This window comes from Aotus nancymaae, unplaced genomic scaffold (assembly GCF_030222135.1).
Source record: "Aotus nancymaae isolate 86718 unplaced genomic scaffold, 86718_ANA_hifiasm-v0.15.2.pri h1tg000029l, whole genome shotgun sequence".
In the NCBI taxonomy this organism is placed as follows: Eukaryota; Metazoa; Chordata; class Mammalia; order Primates; family Aotidae; genus Aotus; species Aotus nancymaae.
The window spans coordinates 68,106,639-68,130,000 of NW_026988442.1; the positions used below are offsets into that span (position 1 = coordinate 68,106,639).

At 37.3% G+C, this 23,362-nt stretch overlaps 1 protein-coding gene and 1 long non-coding RNA gene across 2 annotated transcripts in view; one reads left to right on the top strand and one right to left on the bottom strand.

Annotated features, from left to right (window-relative positions):
- Nucleotides 1-23,362, top strand: part of GTDC1 (glycosyltransferase like domain containing 1) — a 406,979-nt gene that overhangs the window by 366,802 nt on the left and 16,815 nt on the right. Inside the window, 1 exon segment of the mRNA XM_064382799.1 lies at nucleotides 13,799-13,908. Within this exon segment, the coding sequence (XP_064238869.1) occupies nucleotides 13,799-13,908 (110 nt within the window).
- LOC135276999 (uncharacterized) overlaps nucleotides 20,560-23,362 on the bottom strand; it is a 26,412-nt gene continuing 23,609 nt past the window's right edge. The window contains exon 3 of the long non-coding RNA XR_010344608.1: nucleotides 20,560-20,876. This is a non-coding gene — a long non-coding RNA (uncharacterized LOC135276999). The remainder of the gene's footprint in view (nucleotides 20,877-23,362) is intronic.

Consider the following 23,362-nt stretch of genomic DNA (forward strand, 5'->3'; position numbering starts at 1 on the left):
TGGGAACTGGAGTGAATGAACACTAGAACCAGCTGCTTGCTTCTCTATTGGGGGAATAGGCTCTGTGCAGGCCCCACAGCAGTATTCAAGCACATTACAACGTTCTTTTAGTTCTGCCATCCAGGAGGAGGTGTCTGTGACCCCCAGAGTGCCAGAGGAAATGTGTTACAATTGGTGCTCTTTTAGCATTTGCCATCTGTGGATGGCTAAGGTTAACAAGCTCAGAAGAGGGTCGGGGTGACAGCTTTTTATATCCTGCCCTCTTGGCACCCAAGTTCTTATCTGGCATCCAGGAAGAATCAGGTCACATGAACGATAAAGGGTGGTAACTGTGGAGGACTTTATTGAGTGGTGAAAGTGTCTCTCAGTGGGAAAGGGAGCTGGAAAGAGGGTGGAGAAGGAAGGTAATCTTTCCCTGGAGTTTGACCATTCCCAGCCAGACTCCTCTCTAACCATAGTCTCCAACATCCAGCTGCTTCTTCTCCTTTGATGTTCAGATGCTTCTCTCTCGCGCGCGCGTGCGTGTGTGTGTGCGTGTCCACTGAGTCTAGGATCTGAGGTTCTAATGGGCACAGGATAGAGAGCAGGGCAGGCCAAAAGGCTGCATTTTGAGTAGGAAAACAGGGTTAGTTCTCACTTTGGGCCACAGGTCCAGGCTTGAAGGTGGAGTCCTCACCAGGGACACCATCCTATTCTAACCAGTATTTCCCTGTCTCCTATCCATATCACAGGCACAGGGAAACTCTTAGCACCAGCAACCTGCAATCCCTGTTGATTCTCTGCTAAGAACAGATTTTTAGCTTTGCACTCAAGGAGTACCCTTCCGCTTAGGGAACCCTCTGCTGGCCCTCTGAAAAATCTAAGGGTATCCTCTCTCGGTTTCCATCTGCACATCTATTTGGTCTTCATTATCGGATATGGCAGCTTTTTTACCTCTTGTGCGATTTACGGTTTTTGATATCTTACTGTTCTGAAAGATGATGTTTGTACTTCTATTTCTAGATTATGTTTTGAGGTAACTCCTAAGAGAAGAGGAAAATGACAGTTTACTTCCATAATTTCAGTTGTCACTTTTCTAGGAAGGTGACTTGGTACAGTGTTATAAACAATATGAGAAGGAATGATGAACATCTTTATCAGGAAAAGAAAGATACATTTGGTGGTAATTAGCAGTTTGGTCAAGGACTGATGATTGATATGAAGGTGACTAGGTTAATCGTGGCTTGGTGGCTAGATTAATGGTGGCATTTGACAAGAGTAGAGGTACAATCCTGAGAAGAAAAACTCTGTTATGGACATGTGTGTCTTTTTACACAAATAAAAGTTTTACTTTAAATCATATTTGTAACTGTGTTATAAATAAAAATGGCCATTTACTGAGTGCTCACTGTGTGATTTGCATATGTATCTGTTGGTACTTTAGATGCCTCTATTTGTAATTCAAGGTAAACATTAAAACCTCAAAACTGGTACATTAAATTTATTATAAATAACTGATTATAAATTTTAGCAAACTTTAGTTTTTAACCAATTATGGTAGCTATAAAACTCACTAGAAGATTCTTAAATTTCCAGCTTAGTAAATGAAGAATAAAATAACAATTATGATAATAATAATAGCCTTTCTTAATTGTGTATTTACTGTTTGCCTGGCACCATAAATTGTTTCACATACATCATTTCACTTAATCCCCTCAACTGTTCCTTGAAGTGAATCTTATTAGACAGATTGCTACAGATAAGGAAATTAAGTCTTAGACTGGTTTGGTAGTTTGCCCTCAAGTACAGATACTAATATCAGAACTAGGGTTTGAAACCTCTTTCAGCTAAGCTTTAAAGCTCATGTTAGCTATTTTACTTCAATTATTCTGACAAAAATATGCATTTAAAATTAGTCATACATTAATTTATTATTGGTTTTGAATAGCTTCTTTTCTACCTGTGGTTTTATTTACATCTCTAAAGGAAGCTAATTTTGTTAAAATGATCTCTCACTAAATACACTATCTAAAGTAGTTGGTTATTAGCTGTTATCTATTCTATTTTCTTTTTTTTTTTTTTTTTGGAGACAGAGTCTCACTCAGTCTCCCTGGCTGGAGTGCAGTGGCATGACCTCAGCTCACTGCAGCCTCCACTGCCCAGGTTCAAGCAATTCTCCTGCCATAGCCTCCTGAGTAGCTAGGATTACAGGCGTATACCACCACGCCCAGCTAATTTTTGTATTTTAGAGGAGGGGGGTTTCACCATGCTGACCAGGCTGGTCAAGAACTCCTGAACTCAAGTGATCCACCCGCCTCAGCCTCCCAAAGTGCTGGGATTACAAGCGTGAGCCACCGCACCCAGCCTCTGTTAATCTGTTCTTTTTTTTTTTTTGCCAGAACTAAATTTTTCTGGTGGCCAGGTGTGGTGGCTCACACCTGTAATCCCAGCACTTTGGGAGACCAAGGCAGGTGAATCACCTGAGTTCAAGAGTTAGAAACCAGCCTGGCCAACATGGTGAAACCCCATCTCTACTAAAAATACAAAAAATTAGCCGGATGTGGTGGCACATGCCTGTTATCCCAGCTACTTGGGAGGCTAAGCCAGGAGAATTGCCTGAACCTGGGAGACAGAGGTTGCAGTGCACTGAGATCGCGCCATTGCATTCCAGCCCGGGCAACAAGAGTGAAACACAGTCTCAAAAAAATAAAATAAATAAGAAATAAATTGTTCTAATACCCACTAGCAGTAAGTATATTTAGTTAAATAATGCTTTGTTTCGTGAGGCTTCTCATTCTCGAGAACCTTTTCTTGGACAGTATAATTTATAGCATTTGATGTAATTAGAATATTCAGAATATCTTATTCTTTTCCATGTAAGTATTCAGTCTACCTTCAGAACTTAATGTGATTAGTTCTTAATAACCTGAAATAATGAGCCACAAAAAACCTGGGGTAACAAGGTTTGGGGTTGAACTTTTTCTTTTTGGGACTAATGGAAAGTCCATGAAAGGGACTAAGTAGAGTAATAGAGATTTATCCCATTTGTGAGAATACAGAAGAGAGACTTGTAATTAATTCTGTTTATAAAATGAAAAAAAATGCAACATATGTAGCAACAAGAACACGTCATTTTGAACAAGTCTTTATAGAACAAACATTCCATATTGTGTTCGCCCTTGTCCACAGTCATTGCCATGACAATCTGGTATACTTAGCAGTTGCTGCTGAGTAAGGGAGACTGTCTCTTCTATGAGATCTCTGTGTCAGCCAAAAAACACAGCAGTCTCAATATGGGTCTAGAAACAAGATATAAAACTTAAAATACACAGAATTTCAGCCATTTTCTTTACATTGGAGTGATTTCTTATTAATCACTCTGTCCATTTCTATTTTAACATTTTTAAAATCAGAAACAAGTTTTGGAAGGCTTTTTCTCCTCAAATTAAGATTCCTTCCCATGATTGAAGACTTTGTCATTTCTAGACATGACAAAATGTCCACAACTGAATATGAAAACCTGTTATTAAGAATCGAAATCCATTCTGATGAACAGTGTCTAATAATTCCAAACCATGTTTAATTCTCCATTTAAGAAAAAAAAACATGTTTCTTCATATCATTTCATAGACCTATCCTACCATAGTTTTAAAAATATAACTGGCTCTATTCAGCCATCATTCATTCATTCATTCTAAAGCCGTATTTTGAGTACCTGCCAACTTGTGGAGTCAAAGAGTTTCTCTGATGTGTCGGGCTTTCAGACTAATTATAAGGGAACAGCATACAAATAAATATGAAATAATATACAAGAACACATTCATGAAATCATCAGTAGTATATGAATGTTAGTGCAGGAGTAAATCAGAGTGATATGGGATTTCTCAGGGATGACTGCAAGTAACAAATTCAAAGTAAGCTGTGTTCAAGGAGTGGCTGAGAACAGAAGAGGATGTGTTTCAAACGCAAAAGAGCAAGGGATTGCAAACAGCAGAGAGGGAGAGGATGAGAATGATGGAAATACTTCGAGGTGGATAGGGCAGTTTAATTTCACTTTAATGGTTTCTAGTTAGTATATAATTAGGAGATTTTGGAGGAAAATCATGTTGGAAAGGATAATGTAATAGTCTTTTGGAAGCTGGATTGGCAGAGAGAGTTGGAAGCTCAGTGATGTTAAGGTATGAGGTGAAAACATTGTACTATAAACTGGAGATGAGCAAACATATCTTAAATTATTTGTGAAAGAAGAAATGGCTAGGTTGGTGACATGTTGATTGGGCAGCAGTTTAGTTTTTAAGTGTTACAGATGAGTTGTCTTTGACATCAAGTGAAGATTCTCTATATCTGGTTACATAAATAGCAAAATACACACAGGAGGAAGGGATACAAAGATGAGACTCACAGAGACTTGATCTAGATTTAGAGTCAGTTCAATTTAATAACTTTTTAGACTATGTACTAGACAGGGAACCAGAGGTTAAACAACAATATGACCTCTGCCCTCGAGGAACTTGCAGTGTAACAGATATGAGTAGGTAAAACTAAAAATTGGTTAGTTCCAAGAGATCATGTCCTTTGCGTGAACGTGGATGGAGCTGGAGGCCATTTTCCTCAGCAAACTAAGACAGGAGCAGAAAAGCAGACAGTGTATGTTCTCACTTATAAATAAGAGCTGAACAATGAGAACACACGGACACATGGAGGAAAACAACACAACCTGGGGCCTGTCAGAGGGTTGCTGGGGGAGGAGGGAGAGCATCAGGAAGAATAGCTAATGGATGCTGGGATTAATACCTCCGTGATAGGATGATCTGTGCAGATGTAATTAGAACACTATGGCACACATTGACCTATGTAACAAACCTGCACATGTACCTCTGAACGTAAAAAAACAAAAAAAAACCTTGTTTTGCTGAAAAAAAAAAGAAGAAAGAAAATAGGTTAGTTCCAAAAGGAGGATGAACATGATAGGAATGAAAAAAAGAGGCCTCACTAAGAGATTTGGAATGGCTACATTTATTAGATACAGGAAAAAGAAAAACTCCAGAAAATAAAAATTTGAATGTTACAAGAAGAGCTAGATGTCACTTTTAGTATTGTTTGAAACATCAAAAAATTGGAAACAATTTAAATGTCCGTTAGTATGAGAATTACTTTATATAAAAATTGTGAAATGTTTTAGAACTATTTTAAAATGAGATATCTATATGTACTGATGTAGATAGATGTTCTGTTATATATTTGGTGAAAATGCAAATTACATGACTGACGTTGATCTCATTTATAAAATGAGGGAGGTATTGTAAAAATATGCTTACACAAGTCTATATGTTTGCATATGCATAGAAATAGGTCCGGAACCCTACTCACCAAACAGTAGTTGGTGGTGGTTACACTTGAGGAGTGGGATCAGGCAGGGTGAGGAATGAGAGCTTTCAGTGCTTATTCATTTCTCAGTTATTTGGATTTTATTACAATGGGCATGTATTTTGTTATAATTGAAATTTTTATTAATTATAGATTCACATGCAGCTATAAAAATAAAAGAGTCACCTCTGGGACTCTGATAATACACATGTTGGATCTTCTGTTTTTATCCCATAGGTCCCTGAAGTTTGGTTCTTTTTTTTTTTTTTTTTGAGTCTGTTTTCTTTCTGTTGTTCACATTGTGTAAACTCTGTTGCTCTCAAAATCACTGATTCTTTCCTCTGTAATCCTTTTTCTACTACCCAGCCCATCCAGTGAGGGTTTTTTTTTTTAATTCTGTTACTATATTTTTCAGTACTATGATTTCCATGTAATAGTTGCTGAGATTGAGCACTTTAGAACATGGTTGTAAGCTCCCTGGTTATCAGAGTAAAGCCGGAAATAAGAATCATACATCATCCTATCCAAGAGGTAAAAATACTACAATTCTTGCAAACATCAAAGAGTTTCCTAAACTGGACTTTGGGAGAATTTCTAAATAGAGTAGGTGAACTGGACTGCAGAGGCAGCTCTCGGGATAACTAGCAAACAGTTTTGAATGTATTTCCTACATGTTTCTTGGAGGAAAACAGTATTAAATCCACAAGAAAATCCAAATGATTAGTCAGTTTGAATTTACAGACCCAATCACTGCGTTTGACAAAGAGAAACTTGATTACAGAAAATGGAAAGACTTAGTAATGAACTGGAGAGAGGAAAGTTTAGTTCCGTAGAGTCTCCCAAGTCTGAGAGGAAGTAATTAACATACATTGTGCTGTTTTTAAATTATGTGGGATGGTGGCTGCTGCTTAAGTAGCATCCCAGGAGTAGGGAAGACTCAATTCCTCTTAATTAAGACACTTCATGGCCCACCAGTTCTTTCAGGCATGCATGTCTACATGCTTACTGGCCAGAGTTGCAAAGAAAGGGAATTCATTGGCAAGTTAGACAGCTGAATACAAATTACTGTATACAATATCCAGTGAGATTGGACATCACTGTTGAAAAGAAACCACCTGGGTAGTCCAAGCTTTTAGCAGTGGAGAGATTTAGAAGAAATCTGTTGTGGAGTGGACCTAGTAGGAAAAAAGATTTGTTGAATATGGTTCTCACTGCGTGGCCTTCAGGATGTAATGAGTGGGAAAATTTAATTGGGGAGAAGGTTATTAGGTTGTCATTGTAATACAGTATTTGGAAACCAAGCAAGGATCATTTCTAAGCAGACAGATTACAGTCAGTGGTGTCAGAAATAGGAGAGAGCATAACAAGCATGAGAATGAAAGAGGGCAAAGCTGGAAATTGGTATTTTTAGAGAGCACCTTCATCCAAGAAAATGAGAATGGGAACAGCAAAGCTGTAGAGGAAAGAGGAACATAGCTAAGGTGAAATGATCTGTGAAAAGTCACCCAGAAACAGTACATTATCGAAAACTTTCTTGTCAATAGTATTATTGGGTAAAGGGGTATTTTGAAAATGCCAAATACATGAATGACAAATTGTGGAGTAGGGGTAGGATCACAGACTTTAGGAAGGAAACTGAATATGAGAAAAAAACAAAATGGAAGATCTTAGAGTGCTCACGGACTTTGAATTTTTGGAAGACAGACATCTCTCTTTCTGCCATTAAAAGGAAAATTGAGAATATGAATGTGCAGATGGCATGAAACCCTGATACACATAGAATTTTATTTTTCTATAACTTTATTTCTGTATGATGGCCGATTTCAATATGATGATAGAAATCTCCAGCAGTTCAAGATTCTCCATCTTGCATTTTCCTGGTCCCCTTTCCTCATGGGCCATTGAGGATGGATCCCTTGCTTCTGTCTGCCTACAGCTCTGTGATCCTTCCATGACACTCACAGAAGCCACACTTCCACTTTTATGCCCACCAGGGCTCAGGAATCTCTCAAGACTGTTTCCAGTACTGTCTGCCCAATGACATCAGACATTCACTCTCTGGAGTCATGCTTCTTTCCCAGGAAGCATAGTGCATGGCCTCTGGGACTCTCAGAACTCTGCTCTCCTCCGCTTCTCTCCATCAGTACTTTGTGTTTCTTTTCTGGAAGTGGAGTTCAGACACGGTGTCAGAAGGTGCACACTACAGTTTCATAGCATTTTGCCTACTTATTGGTACCTGTTTGAAGGGGTTTTAGCTTCTGTAAACACCCAAGAAAACTGCTTTTTTTTTTTTTTTTTGGATTGAGGGGCTTCCTCCCCTTCTCCCCCAGCCCATGTCTTTCCTGAGCAATGAAAATAAAACATCTTAGCATCTTGACTGTCTTTGGATTCAGGGGAGTAGAGATGGAATAAATTGATTAAAATTTATAACATTGGAATAACAACAAATACAAAAGATGGAGAGAATGAGAGTGTATTGTATTCTTCAGGATGCCAGACATTTCTTCATTCCTCACAGTAGACTTATTAAATGTAGTTATTGTTATCCCATTTTAAAGATGAAGAAACTGAGATTGTACAAGGTCATGTAATGTGTCTGCTGGTCTTATGGGTCTACTGCTAGACAGAGGCAGAGCCAGTTCTCTCTGGACTATCCTTTTCACCCTCTCAGAAGAAACAAAGTTAAAGGGTGGAATGCAGTATGAACATTTGCGGAAAGCCACATGGATGTGATTGGTCTTGGTCAACCATAACAAAATGATGGTGAGGAGTGCCTGTAGGGTTAGAGAAAGCACTGGTAGTAGGCAAAAGAGAGAAAACAAGAGCAAGAGAGACAGAGAGAAGCTGAGAAATCAATGGGTAATGAGACTACTGTCTGAATTATATTCAAAGCACCATGACACACCACGTAGGAGGCAGAAGCTGCAGGTGTGGAGGAAAAACAAAGCTGATCCTTGGTGTGTCAGGCATGCAGAGAGGAGTGAAGAGTGTGCAGCCCTGGAAAGCATAGTGGAGAAGTTGGTAATTCTAACAGCTAGCACAGGGTGGTAAACAGAAGGTTCATGTTTTTGAATAAGGAACACATCATTGAATTTGGAAATGAAGTGCTATTTCCTAATGGGATGTAAAGATGCAGATTAGCAGAATATCAGAAAGGAGAAGACATTTAAAACCATTGTGTTGGAGATATAATTTCATATTACTTCTCCATATCCTTATTGCTATCTATTATCCAATGAGTTTGAATCTCAAGTAACAAGAAACTAAAGAATGTTTATGATTTAATGATCTGGAAATCTTACTAGGGGCTAAAGGCACCAACTCTGTTTCTCCTCTGATTATATGTGGGAAGAAAAAAAAAGTCAAAGACTGCCTAAAAGAAAATGACTTCATAGTGATTAGATGTGATTTCAGATGCAGACTTAGTCTCTTCTGTATGATCTTAAATAAAGGAAGAAGAGTTATATTTGTATGACCACTTGGTTGAGAGGCTTAAGTAAGATTATGATCAGGTGCTTAACATGGAATCTGGAATGTAACAGGAACTCTATAAATGTAACTCGCTTTTCCTACACCTTCATTTATTCAACAAATATTTATAGAGAAGTTAATTTTATGCCACAGATAATGTGTTAGGATAGGCCACATTATGCTGCAGTAATGAAGACACTCTCCCACCCCAAATCTCAGTTGCTTAAACCCAATGAAAGTACATTTCTCTCACCTACTCAAAGTCTGCTGCATGTTTAGGTGGCTTTACAGGGCAATTCTCCTCCATGTGGCAACCCAGACGGCATCACTCTTTAAAACCAATCCTCTTAACATAAGACGTCTTAATGTCTACCACGGCAGGGAAAGATATAGCCAGAACTGCTTTTAGATATTTTGTCTGAAAGTTGCATATATCAATCCATTGTCCAGAACTACTCCTGTGTCCTTATACTAATGAAAGAAGATGAAGATGGAGTCTTCTGTGTGCTCAGAGAGAGAATGAATGGATATTGATGAACACAAGTAATAGCTACCATTACTCAGCTAGGTACTGGGTACTTAGTAGTAAACAAAACAAATAACATTTATCCTTTCTTCATGGAGCTCTCAAGCCAGGGTGACATGCTCTTGGGAACACTATAGCATTCATAAAGAGCCAGTGTTCCGCCCAAGCAAGAGAAGAAACTAAAGAGATTGTATCCAATATGTATAAAGTTATATGGAAAAATAAAGGATAACAGTTCAGTGTAAATGACAAGTATGGAGAACTTAGAAATCCTCAATAAATATTTACTGAATGAATGTTAAGTGACGAATAAGAAGAAATTTAGCTCTAAGAAACTAAACTGGAAAGGCAACACACAGAGAGAACAGATATAGGAATAAAAAAACACATGGAAACAGTTTATGCTTTTTAAATGTTCTGAATAATATTTGGGAATAAAAGCTGTTCTTGCTGTATCTACTGCTTCCAGTAAGCTTGAAATATTTCTGCGCTGGTCTCTTCTGCCATAATGGTGGTGCAGAGGAATGAATTCGCAGCCAGACTGTTTCATTCTTACTACTCAAGAGTATTGAAATTGTTGGGAAGCTTGGACCCTGACTTATCTTCTGGAATATGTTGTGAAGGCTTAAGTTGTCTTGATTGGCAGCTGTCAGATGTATAGGGGTCATAGGAAAGGAGGAATTATGCTGCTGTAAATACTGGAAATGTTGGGGCTGAGCAAAAAATCTAGTAATTTTATGGTGGAATATTAGAGATGGATAATTTCTTAAAAGCATTAAAATGACTTCTATAAAAATGTTTATTAAAGAAAAAGTAGAAAACATGCCAAAAGGAAAAAAAAAAAAAAGAAACATAACAACCCCTAAAGATAATTTCTGTTAACTTTTGGTATACCTATCCCAAACTTTTTCCTAGACATATACATTCATTTGTGTTAGAAAAACAGATCGTACAGATCATGCTACTCTGTCATCTCCCTTTTACTTAACAGTATTTCTTGAATATTTTTCTACTTCAAGAAGTATATTTATGCAACATTATTTTTAATGGCTACATGGTGTTGCATCATATATGTATGTCAAAATACGTTTACTTATCATTCCATTAGGTCATTTACAGATGGTTGCCATTATAAACAATGTTGCTGTGAACATTCTCTGGCTGAATTTCTGTGCACATCTTTAATTATTTTATAGAATAAGTTTTCTAAATTGCAATTACTTGGGTAAAAGTTACGTATATTTTAAGGCTTATTATTTGCATTATCAAATTACCCTTTAAAAGATTGTTTCAATTTACATTTCTACCAGCAATGAATGAGAATAAGAGTGTTTAGGAGTCCATAAAATATGGTTGTAGTGAATTGGACATACTATTGTATGTATGTTTAATATTGTTAGCTGTTAGCAGAAAGGGGCACTCAGTATATTATCTTTAAATCCCATATTCTATGTATTTAATACTTTATTCTAAAATGATATGTATGAGAGTTTCACATTAAGTTTTCTAGAAAGGAATTTAAGACAAATTCACATATTATGCTCAATGGGTTCATTATTGTCTTAGGCTCTGGGGTAAAATCCATGAATGATCATTGGATAGCTAGAATGAGTTCTTTACTAAACAAAATATATTGAGCTCTGCCATTGAATATTATCCATGCTTTGATATATGGCTGTAGCCAAATATTTATACACATCTTTAATAATTGAAGGTTAGGCAATTTCCCATTTTTCTAAAAAGAAAACCCCAAAATTTTTTCAACTAAATTGATTAAAGTTTGCATGACGTAGATGAAATAAACTTCTATATTTATAATATGTAATTTAGACATAAAAATACTTTAAAATGCATACCATAAGTAATAATTTTTCGCAGTATTGCTCTCTTCCCGCCCTTGTATTTCATGAAGCAGTTTTGATCCAATTCCCCCTTCCATGCATTCTTGACTTTATAATGGTGGCACCTCTTCAGGCAGCTGGCCTGTTTTCACCACCTGTCATCTGGAATTGAGTCTGAGTAGTTTGGGGTGCGGGACTTTGTGAAACTGTGTATGATGGAAATTTTTTCCCCAACTATAAAAAAAGAAAAAAAACCCTACTTACTACTTATCTCCAGTAACCACTTAACTCTATTACTTTTCTTAGTGATCTTTAAAATACTTGTTTTCAACAATATCCAGCACTTAGAATTGTTAGGTCATGTCTCTCAAAATAATTACCAACTCAATATTAAATTCCTTTGCTTCTGCTTTTACCAGTCCTATCAAAAGAATAATTGCTAAAACCATCCAAAACTCTCATCAGTTGTTTCGGGCTAATCCATGTTCCCTAAACAGTACTTTGTTTAAAATAAAATAATTGAGAGAGTTCCTGGTATTATGAGATGACTTTATAAGGACTTTAGTATAAGTTGCCTCTTTTTCTGAGGGATAACTTGGGGAAAGAAAAATCTCACCTTACATTTGGCCATATATTATGGTTTAAACAAAAAGAGGGGATTCACACAAATCTCTTTTGTATTCTTATGCAAAGTAACTATTGAATATGAAAGCTTTTGTCCACCTATAGGAAATAGCTAAAGAATACAGCAGGATTGTAATGCATTTATCTTGTATAAAAACACTGAAAATAGAGGTTTATAAAGCCAGCTGCTTTGAAAATACTCACATTGGAATCTTTTAAGAACTACAGCTCTACCCGATTAAACCTCCTCCCAACTCCAAACCTCATCTACTTTTACTTTAATACCAAAACAAAAAAGAGAAATATTTAGAATATATGGTCTCTTAGGTATCCATAGCCAAAATTTTTGAACTCAAAATGAAAAAATTAAGAGAACTGAATGGCTACATTTCCCTATGGTGTTACTCCCTCTTTAAGATGTATTATGTTATATTATTTCCAATCTTTACATCTAAATATTTCCTAGAGAATCAGACTAAAAGAACATTTTATAGATTAGGTGGCAGCTATTTGATTGATGTGGTTAAAGATGGCATATGGCATATTCTTTACTTTCAAACTGTTTTGAGTCTTTGTTCTTTCCCATAGCAGTAGTACATATGAGAACTATCCAGAAACTTCCCAATGGTACATGTATGTAATACGCATCATCTTAAAAAACAATGAACATTTTGTCATTGCATTCTTTATTATTTGAACTAAATCAAACTGAGACATATAGAGCTTAAAAGAAATGGTTATAGAACTCTAATTCTATAAGATCTTACCAATTTCATAAGATTATAAATGCTGTTTTAAAATGTTAATTAGAAGATACATTTGTTTTAATTCATGGTACTGAAAATATTGACTGAATTGTGAATTAACACATTTAGGGTTGCAGATGTCATTTTTCATGAGATTTTCTGAATGATGTAATTTTCATATTCCATATAGCAGTTTAATCGATTTACAGATTTATTTTACATAATTAGTAAATGAGAAATTCAATTGCTGATATATAATATTTTTCCATATGTAAAAAAGAAGTTAAAATTCTGAATTACAAATAAAAAATAAATATTTTGAAGACATCTGGTCCACATCTGTCTGAAATAAGATAATTTAAAACAGTGTAATTAAATTCAAGAAATACTGAAATATTCACACCTTAGGATGTTAAAAAAAAACTCATTTTATTTTTATGTGATTTGTTGAATTGTAGAATTTTTAAAAATTTTAGTGTCCTTTAACCTCTCATTCTGTCATTTACAAAGAAGACTGACAAGCTAAACAAACAAAAAATAATCCATGTGTTCCAAAGCCTCTACTAAATGAAAGAATTATCTTTATTACTATTCTTTTATAGGTTGCATAACTCCACTCCTAAGTTAATACCCAGCGGACATAGACCCAGACCTACCCCCTTGTGATGTATTTATAATTCTCCATTCAATTATTTAAAATGAGAGATTAGTGAGAGGGTCTCTAATCTCCCTAAATTGTGTGTTCCTTGTAGGCACAAAGGAGCTCAGTAAATGTGAGAGGAAGGTATTCAGACCTATGGAAATGAAAAGGCATCTTGGGTACATTCTCATGATCAGTAGAGAGTCAGCCTTTGAAGACTGGTCTTTTCTTAAATTTAAAAATAAAAAAAGTTTATTTTTATCCTCCGTTAAGTAGAAAATTAACCATTTTAGGGAAAAGCAAAATACACTATGCTTTCTATAGTCTAGCCTTAAGATGTGAAAAGGCAGATTTCTCCTTTAAGGCTGCAGAGCCTTAAAACTTCAGTAGGACTAGGTTCTGATCATAAGAGACAAGTTTGTGGACATGAAAACTCTGCTGATGTTACAGTGTGAAGTTATAGGAAGAAATCTCTGCTTGGATACCACAGGCTCCCCAACCAGCAATAGACCATGAAAAAAAATGAAACTCTAAGACATGAAATCGCTTTTCCTAACACATGCCCTAAGGTAACACAAGTTATATTTTGTGTGTTTATTTCCAGGGAGCATGATAAAGATCCAGAAAGCTTTTTTAAGGTATTAATGCATCTTAAGGACTTAGGACTCAATTTCCACGTCTCAATCCTTGGAGAAACCTTTGCAGATGTCCCAGGTACCTCTGTTGAATTTTCTAATGTGTATTTTTATAGATGACATAAACTCTACAACGTAAGTATTAATTTCTATGTTTCCCTTTGTTAGAATAATCAAGATGAGCACTGTTAACCAAAAGATTATACGATGGCATTAAAGTCTGATTCAATTAAAAAAATACTTAAGTAAGCATTCTTTGATTTAAGTTGAGGACGTGAAGTCATCTCTTTGATCAAATATAGTTTATACAATGCATCTTGATGTAAATAAAATATATTGCTTTAGGCATCTTAACACTTAAGGAAAGTGGGAATTTGTAATTGGATATTCAACCTCTCACCTCTGGGGTCACTGGTTTGAATCCTGCACACATTGGTATTGGCTGAAATACGTTGCCATTTGTTTGGTGGCCTGTGCAAAGCATTTTGGCATCTTTAACTTGTAATGTGGAATGGACCACAGTCCATGTCATAGTTGTCATTGGTCCATATCTTGTTTATTGAACTTGAGAAAGACAAAAATCAGCAGCTGATAGCAGCAGATCTTCTCTTTATTAATGTCACATGGAGCCTTTTCAAAGGGCCATTTCCTTCGCCCTGCATCCTCACTGGTCACATTTGGGTCAGTGAAAGGAGAATTCATAAGCACACAAGTATACAAGTATTCATGTTTTTTAAGCTTTGGGTATTCAGCATTGTTTGAAAATCAAATGTACAGCAACAATATTTCAGAAATAACCTTTGCCATCGTGCATTATGACTCCTAAGGAACATCTAAAGTTTACTTTCACTTCACAAGTGTCTCTTGATTCTAGTACAGTGTCAGGAACTACACCCAGCCTGCATGTCAGTAGCCTTGTCTCATGGCTCATCTTCTGCCCTCTGCAGCTGTGGATACTGACCTTTTCTCAGTTCCCCTAAGACTCCAGGCTTCTTGAGACCTTTGGATGTTTGCCTGTTTATTTCTATTTTATCCTTTTGATCTCAGCTCAGGGAGATTTTCTTTCAATATGAAGCTTTGTCATGATTTCTCAGCACCCCATACTTTGTCTTCATGGTGCTTACTTCAGTTTTGAATTATGCATGTGTATATTTTTTCGTATCTTTCACACATATGCCCATACACACTTGAATGTAAATGCTATGGGGACAGGGACTATATCGGCCATGTTCATCATTGTACTCCAAAGCCTAGTGCAGTGCCTGACACAGCAGTGAAGCTCAGTGAGTATTTATTGGACAAACAAGTAAAAATAACGTAAACTCCCTGCTCTCAAGAAGTTATAATTTTTTTTGAGGAGGGAACACCTGTGCCTACACATAGGCAACAGAGAGTGAAACACAAGGTAAGAGAAACACAAGGTAATACAATTATACATTATCTAAGCCACACAGGTGATTTCGAGTGTTAACTGAAGGGCTGGTACTTGAATAGCCAGAAAAGAAGGATTAAGTTATTCCAAAAGGGGAAACAACATGGGCGAAGCACAAGAAGCCAACATTTTAGAAAATGTGATTAAATGAGAGAAAAACTACAATGGTGAGTGCTGTGAGGTCATTTAACAGAACAGGATATTCTACATGCAGGTCTTAGTAAGTAAGTTGATATGTGCATCACATAGGCAGGGTGGGGCCCAAATATGGAGGAGCTTGATAACCAAAGTAGATTAGGTAAAGGTAAGGAATAAGGAGCCTAGATCTTGAACAGGGAAGAAATATGATGAAACCTGTGTTTTAGGAGGCTGTGTCTTGCAATGAACGGTAGACAGAACCACAGTAAGACCTGTGGTGGTAATCCCATTGTGATCCTGTAAGGTGCTAAGCAGAGAGATTAGAGAGAGGGCTGTACGAGAAGGATGTTCTCAAGGAAAGCACAGAAGAGAATTTGATAGATGGCCATAGAGAAAGAAGAAAAGATCAGCTCACTTGCAAAGCTCCTAAGTTCAGTTTTGTTTCTCCTAGCTTTGAGGTGTTTGTGGATGGACTGAGAAAAGAGACTGGAGGAAATTCCCCCCATCAGAAGGCTTCTTAGCTGGTTTTATCACATGGTACTTTCAGGCTACCACTACAAAGAAGACTCGATTTTTACTAAAAATCCTAAATTTGGGGATTACAGCTCTCCTCTCCCACACATTGACCTTGAGCTATTTAGAGCAATATAGAGGGTTGAAAATAGGGTGTGGAGCAGTTAGGGGTCCAAGTGCTTAGTGGCTCAGTAATTACTTCTCACTTTGGCTTCACTTCCACACATACTTACTGAGCACTGTGGAGGGGGCATTCCACAATGAACAGCACTCGGTTTTCCCCTCAGGGATCTCTGTCTAACTGGGATGCTGTGAAATACATAGGGAGTACTGTGGGAGCCCACAGGAAGGGATAGCATATTGTCTATACACGTACTTCTGTTACCCCTAGTGTCAACAGAGGTTTTTTTCTGCCTCAGCCACTGGTCCATCTCTGTCATCTCAAATGTGAATTGACTCTTGATGGCCATGCCACTTCACCTTGCCCAGAGGAGGAGCCTGGGTATGGAGTGGATGAAAGAGCTGGTAGCTTCCAGGTTGTGCCCTTAGAAGGCCACTTTGCTGGTCTCTACCACAAAGGCTTCCTAACAGGCCATTCTGTGTCACTTCAGCCATGATAGTGACTGAATATTAGATAGCATTTGCTATATTCCAGGTGTGGTTCTAAGCCATTCACGAATATTAACTCTTTAACCCTTTATAACAATCCGGTTCAGTATTACTATCTCCATTTTTCCCCCCCTGGAGAAACAAACAGACTCAGCTAGGCAGTGCTTTAACCACTCTGCTGTTCTGCTTTTTCATGTTCTTTTTTTCTGACCCAACTGTTTCTCTAACTTTAAACATTAATTTTTCCCCAGCTCACCATTCAGCACTCCTAATCTCTTATCTAGCTCTTCCACAAAAATGATTACCTAGCTGGCATGCATTTCTTTGTCTGATGTCTCTTTACGTACTACATTAGCATTTCTGGCCAGGCACAGTGGCTCACACCTGTAATCCTGGCACCTTGGGAGGGTGAGGCAGGTGGATCAACTGAGGTCAGGAGTTTGAGACCAGCCTGGCCAACATGGTGAATCCCTGTCTCTACTAAAAACACAAAAATTAGTTGGGCATGGGGGTGCACGCGTGTAATCCCAGCTACTGGGGAGGCTGAGGCTAGTGAATCAGTTGAACTTGGGAGGTGGGGGTTGCAGTGAGCCGAGATCGCACCACTGCAATCTGTACTCCAGCCTGGACAACAGAAACTCCATCTCAAAAAAAAAAAGAAAAAAAAATACAATTTATATACTATGTGATACCCAGCCAAAAGAATTACTCTCAATGCTATTAATAGGGATATGGTTCTGTTGTAAATAATTGCAATTATTATACTATTAATAACTTAAATTAATTGAAAGTGTTCTTTCTTGATCATTTGCCTGGTTATTTCACGTAATGCTCATGATACTCTCATTGAGGGTAAGTGTTATCCTATCCCATTTTATAGGTAGAGAAACAGACTCTGAAAGCTTAAATCACTTTGATTCCATTGCCTGTAATTGAGTCAAGCTTTTCTCTTTCACATACAAGCCAGAGGATTGGAAAACCAAGAAAGGCTTAGTATTGACAGCAGGACCACTGATTTCTCTGTTTTCAGCTTCATTTTCCTTCCCTCTCTACAGAGCTCTTGGGGGAAAGCGCACCACTGAGTGATGGCATTAGTGCCAAGTTTTACTGCCCTTTTTGTTGAAGCAAACAATCAACACTAAGTTTCTTTTGAAAGCTATAATTCAGCAACTTTGTAGCGTCTCTATACTGTTGATTGTTTTCAAGCAAAAATTATGTTGTTACAGTTTTTATAATCCTTTTCCTAAAAAGTATAGTAGAATTAAGAGTGTCCGTTATAATTTAGAGCACTACGGTTTATGCTCTTATGCATCATCCCTTCATTTTACAGGAGCTGAGAGAGATCTAGAATTAGCAACTTTCCCAAGGCCTCACTGCTGGGTGCAGTGGGTGAGATGGGCAGTAGATAGCAAGGTTCAGAGTAGAACCTGGGTGTCAGTTTTCCTGAGCCCTAGTCGTTGCTGTATTTTTTCAGTGAGTGTTTTTAAAATGCATTCTTTGTGCCAGGCACTGTACTAGAAATTTAGGATGCCTTGATGAATGAAGTGGTGAATGTAGTCCCACTCCAGTGCTTTGTTCATCACTTATTAGAACTGACATCCTTAAAAATTCTGGAGCTAACATTTCTTGAGCACTTAGCATGTGCCAGACGCTGTTCTGAGCCCTTTACACATTACTTATGTAGTCTTCACCATAGTCCTGTGAATTAGGCACTGTTGGAATTACCATTTACAGCTGAAAAATGTAAGGCACAGGGAGATTAAGTCACTCGCCTGAAACCACCCAGCCAGTCTACCTCAAAGAAAGCAGGAGTTGATAACGGCAAGAAATTTCTGCCCACTACTGTGAAGTATATAGGGGAAAAAAAAACATAGTATACATAAGGTCCAGTACTACCTGCAGTTTTAGACATGCAATAGGGGTCTTGCAATTCATCCCCTGTGGATAAGGGACAACTATTGCATTGCCTGTAATCTTCTTGCTGGAAACAACCCAGTTGGTATCTGAAGACTCATTTAGCAACTATGTCCTGAAAAGCACAGCAGATACCAAGTGGAGGTAGTATCTGTAGAAATTGAGTTACTTATCACTTACAGGTGGCTTGGCATTTTGAAAAGCTTTCAGTGGTTTTCAACCAGAGATTCCCACCTCCACTTCCAGGGACATTTGGCAATGTTTGGAGACATTTTTGGCTGTCACAACTGTTGCGCAGTGGGGTGGTGCTCCTGGCATCTAGTAGGTAGAGGCCAGGGATGATGCTAAACATCTTGCAGTACACAGGACAGCCTCCAAGGCAAACACTATCCAACCTAAAATGTCAGTAGTGCCTCGATTGAGAAACTCTGATTTGTGGGAATTCAACTCAGCAAACCAGGCTTGGGACTGGGTCTCTTGAAGCTTTCCTTTTTTTTTTTTTGATTCAGAGTCTTACTCTGCCACCAGGTTGGAGTGCAGCAGCGTGACCTCAGCTAACTGCAACCTCCACCTCCCAGGTTCAAGCGATTCTCTTGTCTCAGCCTCCTGAGTAGCTGGGATTACAGGCATGCACCACCATGCCAAGGTAATTTTTGTATTTTTTGTAGGCAGGGGGTTTCACTATGTTGGCCAGGATGATCTCTATCTCTTGACCTCATGATTCACCTGCCTCAGCCTCCCAAAGTGCTGGGATTGCAGGCATTAGCCACTGTGCCCGGCCAAAGCTTCTAAGTTAACCCATGTTAATCCATCTGTGCAATAAAAAGGAGGAGATGGGAAAGGGAAATAATAATAAAATCACCTGCCCTATCAACTTCAGTGAGTTATAATGAGGATTTCAGCACAATTAGATAATTTGTGCATTCTAAACTACTATGCAGATTTTATTATAAGACTCATGGACTTGCCTCCAGAGTTTGTACATGGAATGAGTTTTTAATGCATCTTGGATCCAAAAGAGACATGAATGATGCTGTACCTTAAAAGGTCATTTTATTTTTATTCAGAAAATTGGAAAGGTCATTCTGCTACATAAAGCATCTGCATCAGAATCCATATTACAAATGAACCAAAAAGCCTAGAAGCTCCTCAATGCAAATATTTGAGTTTTGGCCAGTTCTCATGATAAGGTCACATTGTTAGCCCTTGAGATGATTTCAAAAAAAAGAACAAAATGCTTAAGATATCAAATCAGTGGAATGTGTTTGTATACTTAATAATTTCCCACAAATGGTAATTCTAAACAAAATATTCTTTTCTGTGAACTGCCAAAACCTTAAACGAGGTTCTTCTTTCCATGCTGCAGAAATGGTAGGAGAGGGAGTTTTAGCTTTAGACATTAAGGCAGCCAGAAAGGTTACAAGGAAACCAAAAACCTGAACTATGGTTTTGGCGGACAGAAGTCTTTCTGTTTCACCTTTAATTTAAGGTTAAAAACAGTATATGGAAAGCTTCTGGTTGGTATTTGATATGACAATGGTTATTACTATGATCTTGGCATATTTCTGGTTCTTGGCTCTGGAGTCAAATGTTGGATAATTATATAACATTCCCCGCCACTTCCATCTTCTCCTTCGCTCAGCTCCCAGCTTCTGTCTCATTTTCAGCAGAGCAGCTATACTGAGAGGGAAATACTGGAAAGATTCTAGGACACAAATAACATACATCACACTAATATAAAGGTTTAAAATTTTGTCACAAGGAGAGCCTAGCAAAAGGAAAACTACTAATATATTGATAAATATTGAATTATAAGAAGATTATAAGGAAATTAGGCCAGGCACAGTGGCAGAGACTTTGTTGTCTCAAACAAACAAAAAAAATATTGAGATGAAGTTAATGTACTAGTAAGATTGAATAAACTCATTTTTCTCCAATTCATGCCATTCCCTAAACCTATTCCTTTTCTTTATAATTTTTTTATCATTATTCATTCCTTAACATAGAAGTACTTGCTGAGTTCCTTTTATGGTCTAGCACCATGTAGAGTATTGTGCATACCAAGAGATGAAGACATGGTTCCTTCCCTCTGGAATCTTACTGTCTCATTAGAAAACAAAAATGTTTATATAATTACATTTTATTATATCACATCCTGTTCATAACATTTTAACAATTTTGAAAACATTATTTCACATTGTTTATGAGCAAACCTTATAGTAGACAAGTGATTTAACAACTATTAACCTCCCCAAAACATTATAGCTTAGGAAATGATGCTTATTAGCTCCATTTTAGTAGCATGGATTTGAAGTAGACAGAGCTGCCTTCACATGATTCTTTGAATGGACACCTAGTTTCTTTTGTGAGAACATGAATGAGAAAATCAGTTTTCAAGAATGTGAAATGCCAACTGAAGTCTTTTGTCTCCCAGTCCTTTGCTGAAATAAAGAAAACAACAAAACATAACGGGAAAAGTAAGGAAGATTCAATTAAATGTAGGCATATAAGTTCCTGACAGAAAAAGAGTACATGCTAAATAGAACTGAAGGTATCTCTTAACATAATTTATGAATTTAACAGGATTCTAATTAGGGTACCAAAATATTACATATCCTCATAAGGTGGTTCTAAAATCCAAACAAAATAAATAAATGAAAGGGCAAACTATCAAAGGAATCATGAAGGAAAACATGTCCCACCAGATTCAGAACATGTATGAAGTGAGAACTTTTAAAAGTATCATACAGATTTAAAACATGAAAGTACAAAAAAAAAAAAAGACAGAAATGGAGAAGCAGAAATACAACTTGTATATACATTTAACATTCGACAAACTTAGGATAACAAAATTTGCTAATACAATTATCCCAGCTCAAAAACAGAATATTTTTTCTTAGTGAAATCAGCTAGTTGAATAAAATAAATAACATTTATGTTATAAAACAAATTATATATTTACATGTATTCTAAATATATGTAAATATAGAGAATATATGCTATATTTCTTATATGAATATGTATATGAACATATATGAAATGAAGCATATACTCTATATATTATAAATAAAGGTTTGCTATAGCATCAGCACATCATTGTAAGTACAGCAATCTATTGAATTCCTACTCTGTGCCAAGCCAGGTCTAGGCTTTTACTCTGATATCTCATTTTGTATCACAAAAATCCCCTCAATAGGTATAATTACTCTCCCCTATGTATAGGTGAGGACACTAAGGCTTTAGTTAAATAACTTGCCTGAGATCACACAGCTAATAAACGCAAGAGATGATAGTATCAGAAGAAATAATACTAAATAAAATTTTAGGGGGGGAAACGCTCTAATTTTACCAGTAATGAAATACATGTAAGTACAAAAAAATGATGGGAGAGCAGTTGCATTGAACAAAACCGTAAAAGTAAAGACTTGTAACTAAGACTAGCCCACTTGTGCGGCAGTCTCTGCATGTATGTTGATGGTGATGTAAATTATTTTTCCTGAGCTATATTACTCTACCCTTTGTCTGACTCAGTCATTTCACCATGGCATGTATCCCATGAAAATAATTCCAAGAAATTAAAAAACAGATGACAAGTTGTTCTTGCCTCGTTCTCTTCTCTACTCTCTCACAGTGAACAGGTGACTAAGATCCTATTCTTTCTTGATCCCATGCCTCATTCTGATTCTGTTGCCTCTTTTCCAGTTGGGTCCTTGACTCCTACAAAGCCTTCAGATTACTCTCCCAGACTCTAGATACTTTGACATTGAGTTCATCCACTTGCTATTATCAGTGTTCTTTCTAAACCTAGATCATCCAAGAAGAGAATCATAGTAGTATAGCAGTAGTAAGTATTTGTCTCAGATTTTCTGCAGGATGAATGTAATTTGCTTTACATTTTCCTTTACAGGGGAGGTTCTTCAAAATCTTGCCCTAGCCTAGTTCCTCATGAATTCCAGTTAATCTTTGCCATTTCCTGAATACATCTGTGCCCTTACCCGCCTCCATGTCCTGTGTTACTTGTTGCTTAAATTCCTTTCTTCTTCCCCATGTAGACACACTCAAACCCTTTCTCCACGTGACAAAATCCCAACTGTATACCTTCTTTTTCTCTTTCTTTCCTATTACTTCATAGCATCTGGGTTCATTTCCATCAGTTGCAAAGCATGTATGTCACGCTGCACTGTAGTCACTTGTCACTTGGCTGCCATAATAGTGCCATGGTATAACTGACTGGAAGGCACTTTGTAGGTGAAGAGTAGAACCTCTGAAACAGCCCCACAGCAGAGAAGTCTGCAGCACTCCTGGTGGGAAAATCAAGCCACCCTGGCCCAGCTTTTATTGATACCCTAACAAGGATGAAGTTCCCATTCAGTACCTGTGAAGCTATCTTTTCGTTTCTCAGGAAAGGCTTATTAACTGGGCTGATACCCTTCCCTCCCAAATGCTCAGACCATTCACCAGTTGCAAGTAACTGCAAGTAACTCACTCTCATTCCTCAATGTGTCCTGTGAGAACCGGTCTTTTCTCTAGGATCACTCCCAGTCATGCCATCCCTGAGCTTAAAGTCTATTCCTGCAGCTTCTATAAGTGGAATAATTTTTTCTACAAAACCAGAAGACTCATTGCAACTCTTAAGGCAAGATCATTTATCCATCCTACCAGGGAAGGCCATGAAGATAATGTGTTCTGGAATACAGCTCCCAAAACATCTCTCAAGAAATTGTTCTCAAAAATTATAAGTATGAAAACATCATTGAGGGAAAATGCTCTGTCATTTTCATAAGCTGTCCTCAAAGTTTGAGAAATGTGCACTTGGGAAAGACACAGGAAAATAATTATGGAAAAGATCGACATTAATAGACAAATAGGAAATTGGAAACATAATTTTGAAAGCCTGTAAATGCATATATGATAAAGGGTTGATGGG